General features: G+C 49.4%; 2 protein-coding genes across 2 annotated transcripts; both read left to right on the top strand.

Annotated features, from left to right (window-relative positions):
• Window positions 1-1,021: 1,021 nt before the first annotated feature.
• LOC123152225 (PTI1-like tyrosine-protein kinase 3) lies at window positions 1,022-13,153 on the top strand. The gene is made up of 9 exons (XM_044571827.1): window positions 1,022-1,316; window positions 1,403-1,533; window positions 10,414-10,649; window positions 10,751-10,877; window positions 11,018-11,291; window positions 11,544-11,676; window positions 12,120-12,206; window positions 12,651-12,839; window positions 12,942-13,153. The coding sequence occupies exons 2-8, from the start codon at window positions 1,446-1,448 to the stop codon at window positions 12,789-12,791; spliced, it is 1,086 nt and encodes a 361-aa protein (XP_044427762.1). The 5' UTR covers window positions 1,022-1,316; window positions 1,403-1,445; the 3' UTR covers window positions 12,792-12,839; window positions 12,942-13,153.
• Window positions 13,154-18,406: 5,253 nt separating this feature from the next.
• LOC123152220 (biotin synthase, mitochondrial) lies at window positions 18,407-21,918 on the top strand. The gene is made up of 6 exons (XM_044571824.1): window positions 18,407-18,761; window positions 20,300-20,479; window positions 20,578-20,684; window positions 20,840-21,045; window positions 21,157-21,296; window positions 21,475-21,918. Exons 1-6 carry the CDS (start codon window positions 18,558-18,560, stop codon window positions 21,778-21,780), a joined length of 1,143 nt encoding a protein of 380 aa, XP_044427759.1. The 5' UTR covers window positions 18,407-18,557; the 3' UTR covers window positions 21,781-21,918.
• Window positions 21,919-23,270: the final 1,352 nt, after the last annotated feature.

The raw sequence follows: 23,270 nt of genomic DNA, 5'->3' as shown, positions 1-23,270 counted from the left end.
TATAAAAGCACGAATAGTGAAGAACCAAGTCCATCCTCCACTCATGTGTTTAGCACCAAAGATGTTGATCTCGGCCGTCAAAATATGTCAATCTGAAGACCTGACGTTTAAATGGCAAGTAATTATCTCTTAATAGTTGTTCATATTTAGATCCCATGGTTATCTTTCTCAATCTGCTCTCTACGCAAAACAGGACTGCACTTAAATAAATTAAAAAGAACATAGGAGAATACTCGTATGGATCAAGCATATATTTTTATAGGATATAAGAATTGAATTCTTGAAAATCATATTGTTATCCATCCAATGTTAAGATGGTCTAAATCTTGTGATCATAAACTGTGGTTACTGGTTTAGTAAATACTCACTCCGTCCTAAAAAAATTGTCTGAAATTTGTCTAGATATGGATGTACCTAACATTAGTATCTAGATAAATTTAAGACAAGTAATTTGGGGCGTTGATATTTTTTATGATCAGGTGGGTGGTGACTAAGGCTGGTCGTAATGGTAGTATCATAACTAGTATCATGCATGCCAACTAGACTATTTTGCTGAGGTGGCATAGAATTAAATGAAGAAAGAGAGTGTTGAGTATCATATCATGATACTGTATCATATTAAATGCTATGCTACCATATGTCATGCATGGCAATAAATAAGATTAGCTATGATACTAGTATATGGTACTATGCATTACGGAGGTAGTATCATAGCTTAGTATCATGTGCATGATATTAAGGCATGATACTACCCATTACAAGCAGCCTAATTCAGTTAGATGATTGTGTTGCCAAAGGACGGCGATCCCATTATTTGATTCCTACCCCCAACAAGAACACCGAAATTTTGTCCGGGAGCTGACTGTACACTAGTGGTATCTGGCCAAGTGCAGAATCACCGCCAACCGCCACGCGACCAAATCCAAAGCCGAGACAATCAGTCGACAGCAATGATGAGCCAGTTAAATCAAATAAATGATCATCACCAAACACGTTAGGCAAAATCAATCCGGGCGGCGGCGAGCTGGAAAGCAGGAGGAGCCGAGCTGGAATAAAATCGGCGGCGACCGACGACAGGAGGATTACAGACGGAAAACTCGTTTTGGCTTTAAAGAAATCCAAGCCTTGTCATCATCATCGCCACCACCTCCCCCGTCCCGCTTCTCTTCCCTTCCCCGTCCCATTCCCTTTCCCTCTTCGCCGCCGTCCCAGACAGGCAGATAGCTCAGCTCAGGGGCTCTTCCTCTCCCCAAGACCATCCGCGCCCCCATCCTCCGTCTGGTTCTTGCTTCGCTGCGCCGCCGCCGGCAGCTGAGGTGAGGCTTCCTTGACCCCGTCATTCGTGTATGCCTCCGCCGTGTATTGGCCTGACCGTTTGTGCTGATGTCAAATCTGGTTCCAGGGACAAGAAGTGAGCAAAAGGAAAAGTCGATCGATTGGTCATTATGCGGCGGTGGTTTTGCTGCGCACATGTTGACACACCGTATCAGGAAAACGGGGATGAGTTTCCCAACAGTCCTGAACGGGCAAATGGTACGTTTGAGCATTGCCTGCTTCTAGAATCTGAACATATAAATGAGTTTCCGACAGACTGATACATCATGTTTCTACCCTTGTCCATGTTGAGTTGGCATTTTTTACATGACTAGTGCAAATGGCAGTTTGTACTATTAGGAATTGATAACAAGGGACTGCCCGTAATTCACCCCTGCTGGTTGATAGAGCTTTGTATTAGATGAGAGTACCATTTCCAGTGCAATGGGCATACTTGTCTCACTTGCAATCGGTTTTGGGGTTATTGACCAATTGGAACTTTATTTCCCTCCTACCATTATGATGGAAAAACCAGTTTTATTCAGGAACTCCCTCCGCCCCGAATTACTTGTTGCACAAATGGATAGAAATGGATGAATCTAGAACTAAAAATACATTTAGACATTCATTTCTGCGACAAGTAATTCCGGACGGAGGGAGTATAATATATATTTTTTTGAACGGTCACCGGGGGGGATAGCTTCCCCACCTGAATATATTACCACTCAAAAGAGATGTCTGAGAATTACAACAGCGGTTCGGTTACAACGTCAGCTTTAGAGGATAACTGAAGAGAGGAAGTTAAGCCATTGCCTAGCAAAGATATTGTCTTCTTTCTTTTTGAACCGGAAAACCCATAGAGAGAAATCTGCTACAATATTTCGTATCGTGGTTCTGTGGGAGTGATCCTCGTTTCTGAACACGAGAGCGTTTCTCGAGTCCCATAGTTTCCATGAGATAGGCAGAGCCACAGATGGCCAGATGTTGGGGTTGAGGCCCAGAAGCGTTGGGTGTTGGTGCAGAGCAGCAAGGGAGGTTGGAGCCGGCAGACCCAAGGAGGACCAGACCTGTGTCGCGTAAGAACAGTTGGAGATGAGGTGGAGGGCATCCTCATTCGGGTCTTGACAACGCGGGCATGCAGCTGATTGGGCAATGTGCTTGTGGAACATGTTGGCCTTCGTGTTGAGCCGATCGCGGAGGAGGAGCCATGCGAAGATCTTGACCTTGATCGGAACCTTGGAAGCCCAGACAAAGTCATGGTGAGGGTCGGTGTAATCTTCAGCAACAATGGAGGAGTAGGCGTTCTTGGCAGAGAACGGTAGTCCATGGGTGAGGGACCGTTCGTCGGATCGGTCCACCTGCTGGAAATCCTGCAACAGCAACAGCACACAATCCAACTCGCGAGCGGCAGCATTAGACAGACGGTTCCGCAGGTTCGCCAATAAGCTGGTTTGCCAAACAGTAGCCACTAAAACCTTGTCATCAATGGAGTGTGAGGAGAGGTTTGGGAAATTTTTTTGGAGAGGCGACTGTAAAAGCCATTTTTCAAGCCAGAAGAAGGTGGAGAGGCCATTGTAGGTGATCACAAATGAGTGCTCAATTAGCAGTGGCAAGTTTTTGTTGATAATTTTCCAAAGAAAGGAGGGTCTTGAAGTTTTTGCTGCGATGCCAAGAGGGTATTGGTGGTGATACCACTGTGTCCAAGGGACGTTCGGGTGCTGCAGAATTTTGGATGAGAATTTCATAAGCAAGCAGCGGTTCTGAATTTCTAGATTTTTAATGCCTAGACCACCAGTATCTTTAGGTTTGCAAACGTTTTTCCACGCGACTAAGCAGCTCGCCCCCGTGCAAGTTGCCTCGTTGGACCAGAAGAACGCCCTCCAAATGGCGTCAAGTTTGGCTATGATCGACTTAGGTAATCGAAAGACGGACATGAAATAAACTGATCAAGAGTCTAGGACCGCAGTCAGCAGGGTCAGGCGAGCACCACATGAGAGCAGGCGGGCAACCCAACCGAAGAGGAATTTCCGAAAGCTGTCTATGATCGGGTCAAAAGCTGTGAGTGGCAGTTTGGTGGGGGAGAGGGGTAGACCTAGATAAATTAACGGAAAGGAGGATAAAGAACATCCAATAGGTGCAGCAATGTTGTTTTGAGTGGATGAGTCGGTGGCGATGGTGAGAAGAGCCGTTTTTTGGAAGTTGATGACCAACCCCGTTGCAAGGGCGAAATCGTGTAGGGTTTTTTTGAGAGTTATGGTGGCGGCGGCGCTAGCAGCAGCGATTATCAGGGTATCATCAGCGTACTGAAGTGTCACGGGTGGTTCGTTTGGTCGTAGCGGGTGGCAAAGTACGTTCGTTTGGAAAGCGTTGGTGATCAGTCTTTGAAGAGCGTCTGCAACGATGATGAACAAGTATGGCGAGAATGGGTCACCTTGGCGGAGGCCACATCTACATTGGATCCAGGACCCCGGAATGCCATTTAAGAGTATAGCCGTTTTCCCAGTGAGCAGGATGTTTTGGACCCATGAACAGAAAATGGGAGGAAACCCTCGAGCTTGCAGGATTTCAATGAGGGAGGACCAGCATATTGAGTCAAAAGCTTTCCTGAAATCGAGCTTGAAGACCATGGTCGGGGCTTTACGTGTGTGGCAAGCGCTTAGGATATTAGCAGCATAGATGAAATTTTCCGCAATGTTGCGTCCATGTAGAAAGCCCGTTTGATCATAATGAATGAGCAGCGGGATGAGTGGTTTAACTCTATTTGTGAGAACTTTGGCAACTGCTTTTGGAGTGCAGTTTTGTAGAGAGATGGGTCTAAAAGCGTCCGGAGATGTTGGCGCCTGGGTTTTTGGAAGGAGTACCATGAAGGCACGGTTGAAGCGGTCGAGCGAAGCGGTCTGATCGTGGAAGGCAAAGAAGAATGGTAGGATGGATTGTTTGATATCATTCCAGAATTTTCTAAAGAAGATGGGTCCAAAGCTGTCCGGTCCAGGGCTGGCGTTGGCGTTCATGGTGAGAAAGGCTTGGTGGATTTCGTCGTGGGAGAAAGGTTGTGCAAGATCACGGAGCTGGGGGAGGGGAGAGGGGTATCTGTAGCAGACTGAAGTTCCATGTAGCATTTTTTGTGGTCCCGATTAGTTGTTGGAAATAAGCTTTTAAGATGTCAGTTTTTTGTTCGTGCAGGAAAACTTCGGAAGTGTTGTGTATAAGCATGGGAATTTTGTTTGTTCGAGATCGCTGTGTGGCAGAGGCGTGGAAGAATCTAGTGTTCTCGTCGCCGTCAACGGCGACCCTGATCTCACCCCTCTGTTTTCAGAAGGCAATTTTTTGTTTGATGGCACGTTGTAGCAGGTTGGAAAGCGTAAGCCTAAGTTTCTGTTCGAGTGGGTAGAGAGGAGCGAATTCCTCGTTTAGGTCAAGAGCCTGGATTGCCAGTTTGCAATTTGTTTCCCGTTGGTAGATGGGCTGCAGCGTCTTGGCCCAAGATTTTAGGGCCGATTGTGTTCCTTTAATGTTTTGAGCGAGAGAAGCAGCTGGATCTGCGGGAAGCCCGTTGTGGCGCTGTGAATTGGGCTGCCAGCAGCCGCGCACTATGTTTCTACAGGCTGGGAATGAAGCCCAGAAGCGTTCAAATCGAAAAAGGCGGGAAGAAGGGACGGACGTGGATATAGTGACCAGGAGTGGAACGTGATCAGAAATGAATCTAGTAAGAGAGGTGAGGTGCGAGTTGGGGAAAAGAGCATCCCAAGATAGGTTGATAAGTACCCTATCTAGACGTATTAGTGTAGGCGACAGTCTTTTATTTGACCAAGTAAATTGTCTATCAAGAAGTGGAAGCTCTAAGAGAGCAAGTTGATCAATGGTGTCATTCATGGCGTCGGCCTCCGATCGTCGGAAGTTGTTGTTGTTTCGTTCATTAGGGAATCGAGTAAGGTTAAAATCTCCGATTAGGAGCCAGGGGGATTGAGATGGTGGTTCGATCTGTTTGAGCTCGTCAAGGAATACTAGCTTTAGATCTCTTTGCGAGGGGGCGTAGACGTTTGTGATGAAGATGTTGTGTGGCGAGGCAAGACATTTGAGAGTTAAGGTAGATGTGAAACGCCTATGTTGACAATTGAGAAGCGAAAAGCAGCGTGAGTTAGTAGCCGAAAGAATTCCGCCCGCAGATCCGATTGCGTCGAGGTGGTTGTTAGAGTCTAGGAAGCATGGTAAGATCGATCGTAGTTTGACTGTATCTGGTTTTTGTAGTTTGGTTTCTTGGAGAAGGGCTATTGATGGGCGCAAGAGATTGATTTCAGAGAACACATTGGCACACTTGTCATTATCTCCTAACCCGCGAACATTCCAGGACACGATAGAGTAGGTTGCGTTTTTCATAATGGAAACTTAAACTGGCACCTTACATAGGGGTAGTGACCCGACATACAACCATTTCGGGTGAGGATACAGTGAGACAAACTGACAGAAGTAGGCGTGAGCACCATTACAACTAGTTTCACCTTAATATAGCAACTACGGGGCGGTGCGAGGCACCGGATACATGGCCAGCAATGGCCGCCACACGAGTGGCCGATGAGGAGAGAGCACATCATGGCGATCCCAGGCCACCGGAGCCCGATGCGATGTCCGCCACCATCTCCGGCATGGCGCCGCAGGCAGCAGCAACGGCAGCAAGGTCGTCAGGCGAGGCAGAACCGCGAGCAGAGCCGTCGATGAGCCCAGTGTCATCGCAGAGACGAGCGTGGATCAGAGCGTCAGAGAGATCCTTCGAAGCAGCGGATAGATCGAGCTTCTTTGCCTTAGAGCGCATGGCCTTAGTGGTCATGGAAGAGTAGACAGGCGGCTCGATTTCAGCCAGCCGAGCGATGCGCCTGGCCTTGATGCCGGAGTCGGCAGCCATCTTGGCACGCCTGCTAATGCGCCTGGCAAGGCACTCATGTGTAGGCTCAGGAGGCAGGTCCATAGGCTGGACGGCAGGAACCACAGGCAAGGGAAGCGCCGGAGGGGCAGGTGGGGAGGGTGGAGGAGACGGTGTAGGTGGCAGAGGAGGTGGAGAGGGGGAGCTGGCAGGACGAGCAGGGGGCGTGCAAGGCGCGATCGAGCAAGCTTCAGGGCTGGAGAGGGAGAGCGTGCGGGAGGAGTCCATGGAGCATGGACAAGCATGGCGACAGGCATGCCGTCAACCATGACAACAAGGATCGGGATGCTGTCTAGAGGCATAGCCGCGGTAGGAGATGGAGGAGGGCCCGAGGGCGACTCCGGCTTGCATGCAAATGGGGACATGGCCGTGGCAATGTTTCGGATCTGTGTAATGGTGGTGGGTGAGAGACGTGGGTTTGATATCTGGGAGGAGAGGGAGTCGTTGTCCCCGTCCTCAGAGGAGAAGGGCGATGCCCCGGAGCCATGATGGAAGAGCGCGCGGCTCTCCAGTTTGACAACGACGACGTCATTGTCTGGCAGGCGCACCATGAGGCAGGGGGGAAGGACGAAATTGCAGGCAACCATAACGAGAGCGCGAACGCTAGTGGTCGCCCTGGAAGCAGTGCTGGTCGGCGGAGACAAAATCTCCAAGATGAGAGAAGAAGTACTCTGCCCCCTCAGGGTGCCAGAGCTCGTCGGGGTAATCGAACGCCTCGATCTCGGCCATGTGGATGAAGATGGCCGTGGATCTTTTGTCAGCGTGTTCAGGCCGTTCGAAGAAGAGGGTATTGCCCTGGTGGTGGATCGGCCCATGGCCAGTGGCCGCGAGGCGCTCCTCTGCGTTGGCAAAGGAGAGACGCCCGGCGCCACGTGCGGAGGAAGTGAGGCCGAAAGTGGGGTTGTTGCGGTGGTGTGCGATGGCCTGACGTATGAACCGGAAGGGGTTGTGCATGGGAGTGGCTAGGTGTACGTAGGCTAGGTTGTTAACTTGGCGAACGAGGCAGCTTGGAGGGACGAGGAGAGGGATGTGCGGTTCCGAGGGAGAGAAGCATGAGGCTGAGGTGGGTATGGTGGCGGGGGAAGGGGGAGGAGGCGGAGGCGGAGCGAAGGACGGCACCGGAGGCGAGGAGGAGGATGTGCGCGGCCCGAAGATGAGCGGGAGACGGAAGGGAGGCAGATCGTTGGTGAGGACGCAGTGGGAGCCGAATCAGATTGGCGCGCCGTCGGAACGCGTGGAGCCAGCCGACGAGCCGGAGGCGGTGTGGGTGCCCATCGTGTGCGCCATTGAGCTGCATGGCGGACGCACAAAAGCAGGGTTAATACACGGGGAAGGGGGCATAGAAGGGAAGAAAGGAAGGTAGCGGATGGCCTTGCACCTGAAGCTCCGGTGGCCGGAGGACCAGCAGCGAGAGCACCGGACGGGGTCGCGGCAGTCAGCGATAGTGTGGTCACTAGCAAGGCACCGAAAGCATCTAGTCTTCTTCTTGCGGCTGTAGTGGTGGTGGATGTGTTTGAGGCTGGCCATCTGGGGAGGAGAGGATTTATAGGCCGGAGAGGCCGATGGATGGGGAAGGGAGGATGCAGAGACCCGAGGCGGGGAGCTTAGCAAAACCTCCCGGTAGCTGCGCGGGTCTTGCAGCGGTGTGGAGACCGAAGAGCGCGCAGGGCTGGCAGCAGTGGCAGAGGCGTGGCACTGGTTAATGGCGATCTCGGGATGGAGCTGAGGGGACTGGGCGGAGAGTAGGCTGACGGAGGTAGGGGAGGCAGGTGGTGGAGTAGACGTGATGATGGGCGCATGCGTGTGCATGCAAGCGTTGGTTTTATCACGCGGTGAGAACGAACGGGAGGGGGCTTGTGGGTCCCGCGATTCAGTGATTGTAGGGTATGATATATAGTGCGAATTGGCGTCTGGGGGAGCGAGCAGGCCCAGCAGCCGATCGGAGGGCGGCTGTGGCGACTCAGGTGGGCCCGAGCCATCAGTGGCATGTGATGGATGGCGTGTGAGCGGGTCGTCCATGGCCGTACCGTTTAAAAAACTAGGTTGGTCGATGGAGGGTACAGCGTAGCCGTCTACACTGTCTTGTTTTCTTTCTGGAGAAAGGATGCGGGGAGACGTGACGGGGGTGGCCGAGCTGGATGAGAGGCACACGTGTCCATGGCCATTGAGTGCATTGCAGTCAACCGAGGCAACGGCAGGGGAATCCACACATGAAACAGTGTGGTGAATCTCAGTGGACAGGTGAGAGAGATCTTGCGGTAGTAGTTTAGTTGACGGTGCGGTCCAAGCAAGGACGTGTAGTGGGTAGGCAGGACGGGTACGGACAGGTCAATGGCGTCCGGTTCAAACACGACTGGCTGCGGTACCGATCGCACTATTTGAGATGCTTGGTCAAACGAGTCAAATAGCTGAAGTTCAAAATTTAAAAACAGTATGGGCGCGCAACGGAGGACTTCAGATCTAACCTTGACCGAGAACACATGCACTAAAAACAAGTTCGGAGCGAGCGTGACTGCGTGGAAGACCCGTTGGAAAGAAAACTGGTGGTCTAAAGCATTATTAATCAGAGTTTCATTAGCGCAAACTGACTTAGAGCAGAAAACGATCCATATTGGAATGGTGGGTTTATGAGTTAGACATGTGGTGGGTGTGGTGACAAGGCAGTGGTACTTAGAGAAAATCAGCTTATTGAACGAAATGCCAGGCCGGAACGGTCGTACCTTTGCATGCGATCGCTGTGGGGTGAGCGTTGTGGAAGTCGCAGGAGGCCCAGATGGCAGCCGACCGTTGACGATTGTGGGTCCCACCTGCATGAAGGACATGCACGGGGGGGGAGCGTGGGGGCTCGTCGACGACGATGCGAGGTGGCACCGCCGATGCACGGAGCGGCGAAGGCGCCTGCTCAGCCGGCATTGCCGGCGTCACATGTGGCGCCACGGTGATGGTGGCGAACATGCGAGGAGCCACAATTGGGGAGCAGGCCGCCATGAGTGGCGACGTGGCAGGAGGAGACTGGCGCAGCGAATGCTGCGTTTGAGAGGCGCTCAACGGAGATAGAACGCGCAGCTCCACCAAAGCGGAACGAGAGTAGTGTGGCCACGAGAGTTTCGTCGACCATGAAGTCAGCTTTGTGGACGAAGAAGATGATTGTGGTTGGCGAGGCCGAGGCAGGTGGCGTTATGAAAACTTTGGATGAGAACAGGTCGAGGATGTTGCGTGCGAAGTCGACGCCGGGCGAGGGAGAGCGCAGGAATGCATCCGCATGGCCGAAGCGGTCACCGATGTCGAAGTTCTTTTTTTGGTGGATGGATGGCTGGTGTGCGAGGGTGGGCGGCGGTGGAAAAGGAAGAAGCTGGGATGGAGTGTGTTGTGGCAACGAGTATGGGCTCGGCGATGAGGGCTCGAACGATGCGCATGTTAGAGACAGTGATGCGAAAGAGCTAATCGTGGAGGCGAGTCACCTGGAAGGCGGGAGCGTTGCCACCCAGGCAGGCTTGCATGAGGACGGCCACAAGTTCTTCGTCGAGGTCGAGCGATGAATGGTGGACATGCACGGAGAGGAAGCATGGAGGCTCGTGGCGGCGCGGGTTGATATGCTTGAAGAGGCACCGCTATACCTGCGCCTGGAAGTCGTCACCCATGGCGTCGCCAACTCCGAGCGCGGCCCACAGGGCCTTGGCGAGGGAGTATAATATAGCGATGCACAACTTTGTTGGGTACATGCATTGCTAGCTGTATATAGCAGATAGTTGACTGAAACAGCCAAACTGTACTGTCACATAGTCTAGACTAGTCTAACTAATACAATTATTCATTCATCAACGACAAGTTTGAAGTTCATTCCTCCGGGGCTATCTGTAACTACCAATTAGACCGTCATTTTTGGTGACCAACATGACAGTCTATTTATTCGAGGTCTTCGAGGAAACTTGTCTGGTACAGTTGAACGGCATTGATCAGCTGATGGTTTTTGCTGATTCAGTTATTCAGTTGAACTATTGCAAAGTTCAGTTATCCTGTAGTTCATGATAGTTATGGAAGGAAGGAGTAGGTGATATCATATATCTTTTTGTCAAGCGTAGGTGATACTCCGTATCATATATCAACGCATTCTGCATAATATCTCTGCGTTCTATGTCTCTGCTGCTGACACCATATCCGTTTTAACATATGGGCTTCAGGTAATGGTTTTACTCAAGTTGGTGATCAGGGAAAAGCACCTCCCTCCATTGAAGTACCTGAATTGTCATTTGATGAACTGAAAGAAAAGACGGATGATTTTGGGTCAAAAGCTTTGGTTGGTGAGGGTTCATATGGAAGGGTGTATTATGCTGTTCTAGAGAACGGGACACATGTGGCTGTGAAAAAGCTTGATACTTCAGCTGACCCTGAGCCTGACAATGAATTTATCGCACAGGTATGGTTGCCAGGTATATAGCTATCTGCATATGTATTCTATAAGTTATCTACAAACTTTATTGACCAATTGTTATGGGCCTTTTCCTTCTTTGGATATAGGTCTCCGTTATTTCTAGATTAAAACATGAACATTTTGTTGATATGCTTGGGTACTGTCTGGAAGGAGATCAACGCTTACTGGCCTACGAATTTGCTACTATGGGTTCTCTGCATGATATTTTGCATGGTATTTATCTAGCATACACATAAGAGTTACCATTAAGCAAATTCAAGGTTTTATATATGTCCATTCCATGCATCCTGCCATCAAAGCTACACATATATAACATTTTGCGTATTCTTTTTGAAATTTTGCTCTTTCAACAGGGAGAAAGGGTGTTGCTGGTGCACAGCCTGGCCCAGCACTTGACTGGATGCAAAGGATCAACATTGCTGTTGATGCTGCAAAAGGGCTTGAGCATCTTCACGAGAAGGTCCAGCCTTCTGTAGTCCATCGGGACATACGGTCGAGCAATGTACTTTTATTTGAGGACTACAAAGCTAAAATTGCAGATTTCAACCTTTCAAATCAATCGCCAGATATGGCTGCTCGTCTACATTCTACTCGTGTGCTTGGAACCTTTGGATATCATGCTCCCGAGTAATTATTTCAACTCATATATCTGAAATATTTTCCATAGTTCTGTATAATATATTTTTGATTGTGGTCCTGAGTAATAATCTGCTGGGGGTTTCACCAAATCATTGCAGTAAGAAAGGATTCTAGTGAACTTCAGTTTTGTGTTTTGCAACTGAAGTTTCTTTAACACTTAATATTTAGGCACTGAATAGATATGGCAAACTATAATATTCACCTGATTCCAACATATAAGAGGTGTCCTATGCCATGCAGGTATGCCATGACTGGCCAACTGACGCAAAAAAGTGATGTGTATAGCTTTGGCGTTGTTCTTTTGGAGCTCCTAACTGGAAGGAAACCAGTAGATCACACGATGCCAAGGGGACAGCAGAGTCTTGTTACATGGGTATGTATGCATTCACTTCTTTTGTTCACCCTATTATTCAACAAGATTCTGCCTTCAAAGGGGAAGAGATGTCATGTCTTTGTCTGTGGTGTTGTCCTGATGGGGGTCGATTTATAGAGGCTATAATAGACTTAATAAGGCTGAGGCTAACAGCCCCATTTTCACAGTACGTAAGATGTAACATATTTATGTTCAACTTCAAACCCCTTGTGTTTTCTGGCTGTAGATGCAATAATGCATGCTTCTATAATTCCATATAACATATTTGTTCTGGATTATGCGTAAGCAGTTCTGTACATATCTGGATAACTTTGTTGTTTGGCACGTCAGTAAAGATTTTTGCAATGTTTCGTGTAATTTATTACTCTACCAGAAAAGGTAGCCGGATGTAGTAATTTCTAGGTTTAATTTATAGACTGATTTGTTATTCATCTTCAAACCAGGCAACACCAAGGCTTGGTGAGGACAAGGTAAAACAATGTATTGATCCAAGATTAAATGGAGAGTACCCTCCAAAAGGAGTTGCCAAGGTATATCTTCCTCCCTCCTCCCTAATGCATATGCCGATATGCGCTTGTGAAGCACTGTTTTTAGTACACATCTATATGTGTATCATTTTGTGCTAAAAAGGAAAGTTATAGATGGCCAACAATTACAAAGCCACTCAAAATGGCTGCGACCTGATGAGAACAACACTATGTACATGCTTAATACATCCAAAGATGGTTTTACTTAGGAAGTGGATGGACGGGCATTTCTCAGCTTTACTCAAATATTCTTCAAGTTACTTTGTGTTGCTAGGGAAAAACTGCATTGCTAGCTCTAGTTTTTCTTTCTTTTAGGAATGGATGGACATTTCTCAGCTTTTAACAATCTTCAAGTTGCTATGAATTGCTAGGGAAAATCTGCATTGCTTGAACTAGATTTGTGAAATTCTAGCATATCAACCGTTGTTTTATTTGCTATCTGTGCAGCTCGCGGCAGTGGCAGCTCTCTGTGTGCAATACGAGTCTGAGTTCAGACCCAGCATGAGCATTGTAGTCAAAGCATTGTCTCCCCTTATAAATAAACCACAGCAGCCACCGGGAGCTCCAGACACACCTTCAGATACTTGACAACATGTGCAATTCGAGATTCATGTAAAGTAATACCAATTTTCCTCGGTACGTCATTTTGATGCAACTTTTCCACCTGTTTATATGTTGTCTTGATCAGGTTGTATATCAGAGAAATATAATAACACAATCTTATGGATCACCCTGTAGGTTGCCCTGGCAGGTACTGCTTGCCCATATTTCTTGTGGTCGTCGAGGACTACTGCAGCTAATTGGTTTTTTTGTGTCCTTTTCACTCCTATACTTGTTTTTGTTTGTTCTGTGTTCTGTGTTCTTCAGGCAGTACTTGATGCTTCCTTTCACCTTGTAATTGGGTTGCTCATACTTCGATCTCAGTGGTTAATAATGCCTTAATTCTTTGAGTTTGTATTCTACTCCCTCCGTTCCCAAATATTTGTCTTCCTAGACATTTTAAATGGTTGCAACATACGAATGTATGTAGACATATTTTAGAGTGTAGATTCACTTATTTTGCTCCGTATGTAGTCATTTGTTGAAATTTCTAGAAAGACAAATATTTGGGAACGGAGGGAGTAGTGTTTTAAAATGCCACAGGTGCTAATGCATGTTTGTTGAGTTTTTTTTAATAGAGTTTAGATTCTCTGCCCATGGAATGTTCACTTCAGTAAGCTTTTGTTGCCTATGTTAACTTATAATAACTAGTCTTAGTAGTCAGAATCCCGAAAAAAATAAGTCTTAGTAGTCAGAAATTTTTCTTGGTGAGAATTTGGTAAATTATTAGCAGGTTGTTTTGGTCTGGTAATTTGTAGTTGCCTGCCATACACAGTTCTTTTTGCATGTTCTTTTTACCTGATGGATTGTAAACATAGACGATCTGTCGCCAACATGTACTTCAGACACGGTGAAAGTGAAAAACATGTACTCTGGTGCAATTTGTACTCCTCGTGAAGTGCAACATGTACTTCACGCACATGTAACATATGATCCATGTTGCTAACATATACTCTGCCTGGCGCATCAATCGCGCACTAGTGTACGTGTTGAGTGTGCATGGAAATAAAAACGCGAGGGTGGGATGGGGGCAGGCACCGGGCTAGCACGAGCGAACCAACCCGGCAGAGGGAGCCAGGCGCAACGCATGCCCCTCCTGTCGCAGCCGAACTAGCCCGGCGTGGGGCGAGGATGCCGACAGGCGGGTCCCGCCTCTCCTTCGTGCACGGGACAACACGCAAGATGCCGCACGTGAGGCGGCCAAAATCACCCATGATGGTGGCTCTGGCTGAGCACACGGTCCACATGTCATGGACCCTTCAGATGGGCACCCGGGTGCGTACTGTCCGACAGATCACACGACATGAAGAGCCCCCGAGAGGGCCCCCGCGGCACGCCACCGGACAATGGACGGGGCAAAGGATAGTCTCGCTCGTGGAGGCACCCAGGAGGCGGGCACTCCAGCCTCTTTTACAAGAGTAATGATACCCCAGCATCTCCACTAGGTACCCAATAATAAGGCACAAGCACTTTTTGCGACAAAAAAGTGCTTTGCCCTGTATGAAAAAGATTACTTTAATTTGCAGCACCACCAAAATAGGGCACCAGGTGTTACAAATATGCAACATCTGGGCGGCTGGAGTAAAACAAATTTGCAGCCGCACCACCACCGTGTCAACACCACCCAATCGGCTAAATCTACACCCCGCCGCATGCCGCATCCGCAGCGGGATCTGTTCAGCATCTTCGTTGCCGCCCGCTGCGCCAATGAAATCCGCCACCATGAAACCTTCATTTCACCACACCACCTCCGCAGCGGCACGCTCGATTCGGTCGCCATCGGCCACCGCCTGCCGCCGCCCGTCCCCACTCGATGCCGCCCCACCTCCACGCCGATGTCGTTTTGTCCTCGCCCTCATTGCCGCGGCGTCACCATACTCGCGACGCCGCAATGCCGTCGAAGCTCAAGTCAAGAGCAATACCAACTTCAAGAGGGTGGGGGCGCATGGCTCTGGCCACTTCGGCGTCGAGTTCCAATGCGACGACCGTCGCTACTGGCTCGACACGTTCAAGACGGCGGGCATCACGACGTGAGCCTATGAGATCGTCGCTTGGCGGCTCGGCCGGCCGCGAGAGGAGCTCAACTTCTCGGGGATCACAACCCGAGAGGATGCAGAGTTCATCGGTCTGCCAGTGAACATTATGCCGGTTAATGAGGAGGAGGAGGAGAAGAGCAATGCGGAGTTCATCTACATTGTTCCCGGCGAGAGCGATGCAGAAGCCATGGCGAGGTTCGCGAGGGAGAACTCACAGTACATCCAATACATGACGGAGTTCTTTTGGAAGCGAGACCACGAGACGAAGAAGGCGGTGAAGAAGGAGGACGAGGCTGGACCATCGACGGTGATCAACCTTTCATCGAAGGAGGAGTTCACATCCGATCAAGAGGAGACCCTGGCATATTGGAATTCGGTCGACATCCACTGTGTGTCAGACAAGTAGAGTAGTAGTGATCGTTTATGTTAGATCAAGTAGTATGGTGAACTTTTATGTTTCGGGTTTAAATCTATGCAATGTTTGGGTGTTTGTTTGAATTGATCTATGCAATATGCTTTCAAAAAAAATTAGGCCATCTATTGTAGTGGGAGGTCTTTAGTGTTGTGAAATGTTTCGGGTGTTGCAAATGCTTCAACCAACTTTTTCTTGGCCCTATTACAGGGGTCACCTATTGGAGATGCTTTTCTTCGAAAATGATCAAATCTATTATAAAAGTTCAGCGGAAGTACATCGAATTTCAAACATAATAGAAAATAGAGCGAAGTGCATAGTAGGTCCTTGAACTATTTTAAAGATATCATGTAAGTTCTCAAACTATGAAACTTTTCATCCAGGTCCTCGAACTATAGTAAGTGTGGCATGCTAGGTAAAATATGGTTCTCATACTACTTTAGTGTTTAGCTGATTTTGGACCTGAACGACACACTTATTGCACTTTAAGGACCTGAATAATGGTTTTCATAGTTCGAGGACCTACGTGACACCCCTCAAATAGTTTGGGGACCTATAGTCCACTTTACTCTAGAAAATACATCAAGATTTCGAGACCACCGAACGAACACTAATGCCACTAGAATGAGCCGCCTCCGCGGCGTTGTCAATACTGTCACCGCTTTCCTACCGAAGCCGGATTGATCTTGGTGATGACAGCCGGGATGTCTTCATGCACATGCCCCTAAGGATCAGTGCCCTAGAGCCGCAGTCGTCGCCATTGAGCTCTTGCATAGATCTGATCATCTGAAGCACCTGATACCAAATCTCGCCACATGATGAGAAACTCTTAACTTCACCGCTCTAAGAAGATGGCAGGAATCTACGCCAGAGCTCCTTCGACTATGTCCAGACCGACAAACTCGAGGTGAATCGAAGCTTGTAAGACAAATTTGAAGAAGAAGTGTCGCCATTCGCCCAAGCGCGGCACCTACAACAGCTTAAAACTGTAACTTGATCTTGCTTTCCTCCCTCCTCCCGGGTCGCCCCGCTCGCGTCCGGGAGGAAACCCTGGCCGCCGCCGGCGGGGGTCCCCCGCCTTCTCCTCCTCAACCTCGTCGCCGCCAAAGGGTGCGGCCAGGCGAAGTCTGGTTGGCGTCGACGGCGGTGGGGAGATCTCACCCCTTCGCTCAGCGGGCTCAGTATGGGCCGAGGTGGCTGGGCCGGGGTGTCGCGCTAGCGGCGGGCGCGACAGCGCGGTGGCGCGCTAGAACCGACCGACGATGGCGTGGCGGGTGGCGTGCTGGAGGTGCGCGCTTGGGGGCCGGTTTTGGTCGCGGCTCCGACAAATCTGGCCATCCGGGTGGCGTGGCCCGGGGCGGTGCTGGTCACGGGCGGCGATCCATGCCTCGTCTTTCGGCTGGTGGGGGTGGCACCGTGACGATGGTGGTCGACCCTCTCTCGCATGCTGCTCGGCTGGTGGTTGTGGCGGACGTCGACGACTTGGCGGGTGCCGTTGGCCGGCCGGTGGTGGTGGGGTGCACTCGGGAGGGAGGCAGAGGCCTCCTGGTCCCTATCCCCGGTGGCGCAATGCGGTGGCTGTGGCGAGGACGAGGCCAGCGGCTACGACAAGGACGAGGCCGACACCTGCGGAGAGGTCGAGGTCGGCGGCTGCGGCGAGGTTGAGGACCGCGGCTGCTAGCAACCCTCTCCCCTACCTGGATCTGGCCGGCTGGGCCTTCTTCCTGCCAAGGGTTCGTTTTGGGGTGAAGGGAGTCCATTTTACCTCTCATCGCTCGGTTACGTCCATTAGGCGTCGTTGTGGTTGCAGAGGCGTCATGGATGGCGGGGCGGCGACCTCGATGGTGGTAGTCGCTATGCTTGTGGGCGAGGTGCGCGACTCAGGTATGGCCTGGTTGCGATGGCCTCTCGGGCGGCGTGGCGGCCGGTGCTTCGGTGAGCGGTGGTGTTTCAAAGGTGGAGCGTGCGTGCCAGGGGGCGATCCCCTGCTTGGCTTCGGTCGGGCCGGTGGCGGCGGCGTCCGTGGGCGTCGTCTCCTTCCTGAAGGTGTCGTCGTGGCTACCCCCCCCCCTTCGATCCAGGTGAAAGCCATGATCCTTTGGATCCGACGACGACGGTGCTCTCCTGGTCCCTATCCCCAGTGGCGCAATGCGGTGGCTGCGACGAGGACGAGGCCAGCGGCTACGGCAAGGACGAGGCTGGCACCTGCGGAGAGGTCAAGGCCGGCGGCTATGGCGAGGTTGAGGCCCGCGGCTGCTAGCAACCCTCTCCCCTACCTGGATCTGGCCGGCTGGGCCTTCTTCCTGCCAAGGGTTTGTTTTGGGGTGAAGGGAGTCCATTTTACCTCTCATCGGTCAGTACGTCCATTAGCCGTCGTTATGGCTGCGGAGGGGTCATGGATGGCGGGGCGGCGGCCTCGATGGTGGTAGTCGCGCTGCTTGTGGGCGAGGTGCGTGACTCAGGTGTGGGCTGGTTGCGATGGCCGCTCGGGCGGCGTGGCGGCCGGTGCTTCGGTGAGCGGTGGCGTTTCAAAGGTGCCAACGGCGATCCCCTGCTCGGCTTCGGTCGGGCCGGTGGCGGCGGCGTCCGTGGACGTCGTCTCCTTCCTGAAGGCGTCGTCGTGGCTACTCTCCTCCTTCGAATGATCTAGGTGAAAGCCATGATCCTTTGGATCCGATGGCGACGGTGCTCCGGTGCCGTTTCCTTTCTTGAAGGCGCTGTCTTGGAGGGCTACATTCGCCGAGCTCAGGCTCATCTCTCCCTGACAGTCTGTCATGGTGGACTACTCTGACTACTTCAAGCTCCGTCCTTATTGCTCATTTGTTGTATGTTTGGAGTGTTGGAGTGTTATGGCTGTTCCTGTACCTGCTATCCGGTCTTGGGTGTGTTGTGTGATGGTGTGGTGTGGTGTTGTGTGGTTTTCATTGACTGTATCGGTGATCATTGCTTTATAATATAAAATGGGGGAAAACCCTTTTTCAGTAAGTGCGACACTTGCGAGGACTAAAAACCTTAAATTTTTCTTCTCATCACCGGCGGCCAGAGCGGCGTGCAAAGACAAAGCGAATCCATAGGCTCGCTGATGAAATTTGGAGAGGAGAGTTTGCTCTAGCTGTCTAGAGTTAGGGGAGGAGGTCTCAGACATGCTCTTGAGCTAGTCATAGCTAAATGCGCTATGCTCGCGGGAACACGGTAAACAGCTAAAGGAGCAAAATCGCACTCTCGCTTTCCAACACAACTTCCTCGGCAGTATCGCCTAGTGTAGCAGCGGCTCCGTTCCGGCCAGCTTTGCTCGCCGAGCCGGCCATGATGCTGCTGCTCGCGCGCAGCCTCCGCTCCCGCCTCTGCCCTCCCCTCGCCTCCGCCGTTAGCGCCGCGCCTTTCTCATCGGTATCGGCGGCCGCGGCGGAGGCGGAGCGGGCGGTGCGGGACGGGCCCAGGAACGACTGGACCCGCCCCGAGATCCAGGCCATCTACGACTCCCCGCTCCTCGACCTCCTCTTCCACGGGGTACATACTCTCTCACTCCCCCTTTTCCGTCTGCTTTCCGTTCCAAGTTGGTAGTGCCCCCAATTTCCCAGTGGTCTCGTGCTCCCGGCTCTAGATTTGCTGCCAAGGTCGCTCCTCTGCGCCCTCTGGACTGTGGCGGGTAGACGAGCAGCTCCAGTTGGGCTACTTTTCCTTTAGACGTTCGTGTTGCGAGTGACATTGAGTGTGGCTCATTTTGGGATTAGTTTGCTTGGAGGAGCTTGGGGAGTGCACGGAGAGGTATTGCCTTTGGGGGAGTGACACTTTCTGATTGGTAAACCAGGATTATGAAATATTTGTGCACAAGTTACCTTTAATCTTATCAAATAATATAGGTACTATGCTAGAGGCTGCTAGCACCCGCTGGCCCATGTATTTAACATCCACACCCATTCCAGCTAACACCACTTGGAATTATTAGTTAAATAGTGTTAATCTGCCACCGAACATTGCAGTCGGCATGGTGGAAATTAGCTTCAACCTTTTCACTTCGGAGCCTTTTAGTAATGGAGAGTCCCCATCATTGACAGTGGTGTCAAGTCGAGTGGGATTTCGTTCTTGACGTCCGATTTAGCACAAGAGATATTCTCGGTCATGATTGCTGAACAGTTAAAAGTGGCGATTGACACAAAGAACATTACTAAGTAGCATCGATAAAGTTTTTTTGGGGCCTTGTTAATGGTTTGGTGTTGCCAGTGGTAGGTGGCAACTTTCTTTCTCGTTATCTACCAGTTTCAGAATTCTACAGCTTAATTCCCAGAGAAGAATTCAAATCGAATAGTGCATAACGTCTTCCTGGGAAATTTTGCCGTAAGAATAGTTCTGGCTTCCAGGAAATTATCTTCTCATTGGCGTGTTCATATGGATTGTAGATGTAAGGATAATTTTGTCATAAGGATAATCTATTTAGTTACTTTGTAAGGTGTATACTGTACTCAAGGACATTTAGGGAGTATAATCTGGAAATTTGCATCAAGGATTTTATGTACAGAGTGTTTGGATGCTTGGGATTCAAGACTACCGAAAGTATCATCTTTAGGAGGATTTATGTGGTGGGAATGGGTTTATGAGGTACCGAAGGTCATATGCTATGTACTTGGAAATCTTTTTCATAAATCCTCAATTGTCCACTATTTGATTGTAGATGGAAATCAGTAACAAATTTAGCATGACTAATGCACAAGTCAAGGTGTTAGGTAATAACTACATTATTTATTTGATGTAAAACTGTAACGGTTCTGATCAACTTGGTGCATCACAGCTTGTAAGCATTGTTTGCACCATATGAATTTGTAAGCTTGGTGCCTCTGTGTTGATTATATGTAGTTATGTACAAAAGAGACATGCAGGATGATCATTCCACTCATTCATTGTTCTGTTCAGCACATTCACCACATTTTCCTGTAATGTCATTTCATCCCAAGGAAGATTTATTAACTTTGTTTCTCGTAAAAGGGGGAAACAAAATCTTAGTTACCTTGTCTTCAAATTTAATCAGATAATACTGTCATCTTTTGTAGGCTCAGGTCCATAGGAATGTCCATAAATTTAGAGAAGTGCAGGAATGCACACTTCTTTCAATAAAAACTGGTGGGTGCAGTGAAGATTGTTCATACTGTCCACAGTCTTCAAGATACAGCACTGGATTGAAGGCCGAAAAATTAATGAAGAAAGATGCCGTCCTAGAAGCAGCAAAAAAGGTACTGTTTGTGTCCAAGTTTATGGTTCATGGAAACATTGGCTGGCCCACATAGATACTTAATCGTCGTGTTCCTTCTTCTGTCCTATTACCTCTTAGGCAAAGGAGGCTGGGAGCACCCGATTTTGCATGGGAGCCGCATGGAGAGAGACAATTGGCAGGAAAACAAATTTCAACCAGATTCTTGAATATGTCAAGGACATAAGGTATTTATCGAAAAAGCTAACATGGTAGAATTAGTGTGTATAACATATTTTGATCACAATGCATAGCGTTTGAGGAAATATTAGGAAAAATGCAAATTTTCTTAATCATATTCTATTTTTAAAATGCAATATATATTGGATAAATATCTGTGCAGAGGTATGGGCATGGAGGTCTGTTGCACCCTGGGCATGCTAGAGAAACAACAAGCTGAAGAACTCAAGAAGGCTGGACTTACAGCTTATAATCATAACCTAGATACATCAAGAGAATATTACCCCAACATTATTTCTACAAGATCGTACGATGATAGATTACAGACTCTTCAGCATGTCCGTGAAGCTGGAATAAGCGTCTGCTCAGGTTATTGTGCTTAAATCACTGATAATTATAACTTCCATCGTGTGATTCCTATATATGTGTCTTTGCCTCTTTATTAATGAAATAACTTGATGTACTGTTTCCTGTTTGCAGGTGGAATTATTGGTCTTGGAGAGGCGGAGGAAGACCGTGTAGGGCTGTTGCATACACTGGCCACTTTGCCGACACACCCAGAGAGCGTTCCTATCAATGCATTGATTGCTGTCAAAGGCACGCCTCTTCAGGATCAGAAGGTATGTTACTGTTGATTATTTTCTTGTAGGTTAAGATGTCGAAAGTTATCGTAAAACAGGCTTGGATAACCTCAGTTGTCAATTGGGTATGATATACAGAATATAACCAGCTTCACGCTAAGATTATATGCTGATTTATTTGTAATAATTGCTTTTGCTAACTAATGCGCATTACCAGCCTGTAGAGATATGGGAAATGATCCGCATGATTGCCAGCGCACGGATTGTGATGCCAAAGGCAATGGTGAGACTTTCGGCAGGGAGAGTACGGTTCTCCATGCCAGAACAAGCTCTCTGCTTTCTCGCTGGGGCCAACTCGATCTTCGCCGGTGAAAAGCTCCTGACAACTGCGAACAATGACTTTGATGCGGACCAGGCAATGTTCAAGATCCTTGGCCTGATTCCCAAGGCTCCAAACTTTGGCGATGAAGAGGTCATGGTAGCAGCACCCACGGAGAGATGTGAGCAAGCCGCTTTGATGTAAAATGTCGGTATAGATTCTCGAGACCACATCCGGTGCAAAACTGGCACCATTATCTCCACCTAGCGTGTTGTACTGTAGAGATCATGACATTTTATAGTAACTTCAGATTCATCGAAATAAAATAGGGGGTTCTCTGCATCGCATTCCTGGGAAGCGGTCGTGCGATGTTATTTTCAGCCAGGTTGCTGCATATATAATCTTGACGGTGCGGCACACGTAGAAGAGGGTAATTGTTCAGGTTACAGAGCTTGTAGCACAAGAAAAAGAGAAGGAAAGAAGAATACAGAGAGACAACCATAGGGGTGGATATCAGTCATGATCTGTGTCTGGCTCATTTTCTCCATGCATTTCAACCATTGAGAGCTACAGGCAGGAAGCTGGCGGTCTTGCTTGACCATCGACAAAATCGGATCTTTGTGTTAAGTGGCGTCCTGAAAAACTCTATATCTTTCCGGTGTTCCAGCGTGCATAGATAGCTCGAGCCGTGGAAATTGTCGATTCCACCATTGCTCCGGCGACGCAGCTAGGAGGGCCGCAGCAGTGAACACATTCGAGTCTAGCCAGTCATTCATGAGGTGCCGGAAGCCACGGGCATAGGGACAGTTGAGCAAGAGGAGGCAGTTTCATGCTCCTGGTCGCATAAACGGCAAAGGGGCTCATGGGGAATACTACCTCGCTTGGCAAGATTATCACTTGCGAAGATCCTTTCATGAATCCAAAGCCGAAGAAAGAGCTTGCATTTGGGCTGCACCTTTTTTTGAACTCCAAAGGATTGGGAAGTTTGCCCTGGAATAAGAACCAAAGAATTGTTGGAGATAGGCGGATTTATTAGTAGAGTAAATCATTGTTTCTCGAGAATTTGTTTCAGTGCCCAGGATCAGATGCACTCGAACTCCACGCCGTCAAGGTTTCTCGAGATATGTGATGTAATTCTCCATTTGTATCTGCTCCGTATGTTTACTACAAATGAATTTGGCCCACAATATTCATTGGAGGTTGGTGCCATTCAAACTCTCACGGCACACCCAAGAGACCGACGGCAATTTCCTGAGCCGGGATGGCCGCTCACGCCGTAACTCGCCCTCAAACGGCCACGTATCCCCTAGCCCTTGGGAAGAATATCACATGCAAACCAACATTCAAAGAAAACTTTATGAAAAGAATAAGAAAATGCTACTGTTCACCGGCGGATGAAGCTGCGCGCGTCAACCGCCTTGGTAGTCGTCAGATTTGATTTTGATCAAACGGTGTGCAACCATCTTCAACCTTTGCAACTTGGCTCCAGTTGCAAAGCAAGCAGTGCAACAACGTGCTTGTTGCAAACGTTGTTTGTCACGTCCATCATGCAACCAGTCTTGTACATGCGTCACATGTCCCTCATGGGTCCCGTCCTCTACCTTATCTCATACAGAACAAATGTGAGCCACTCATTTTCTTCTTCCTTCCCTTTTCAACGCATTCAACACACCACGAATCACGCTGGCCGTCGG

This window comes from Triticum aestivum, chromosome 7A (genome assembly GCF_018294505.1).
Source record: "Triticum aestivum cultivar Chinese Spring chromosome 7A, IWGSC CS RefSeq v2.1, whole genome shotgun sequence".
Lineage (NCBI taxonomy): Eukaryota > Viridiplantae > Streptophyta > Magnoliopsida > Poales > Poaceae > Triticum > Triticum aestivum.
This window is presented reverse-complemented; position numbering and strand designations above follow the sequence as displayed.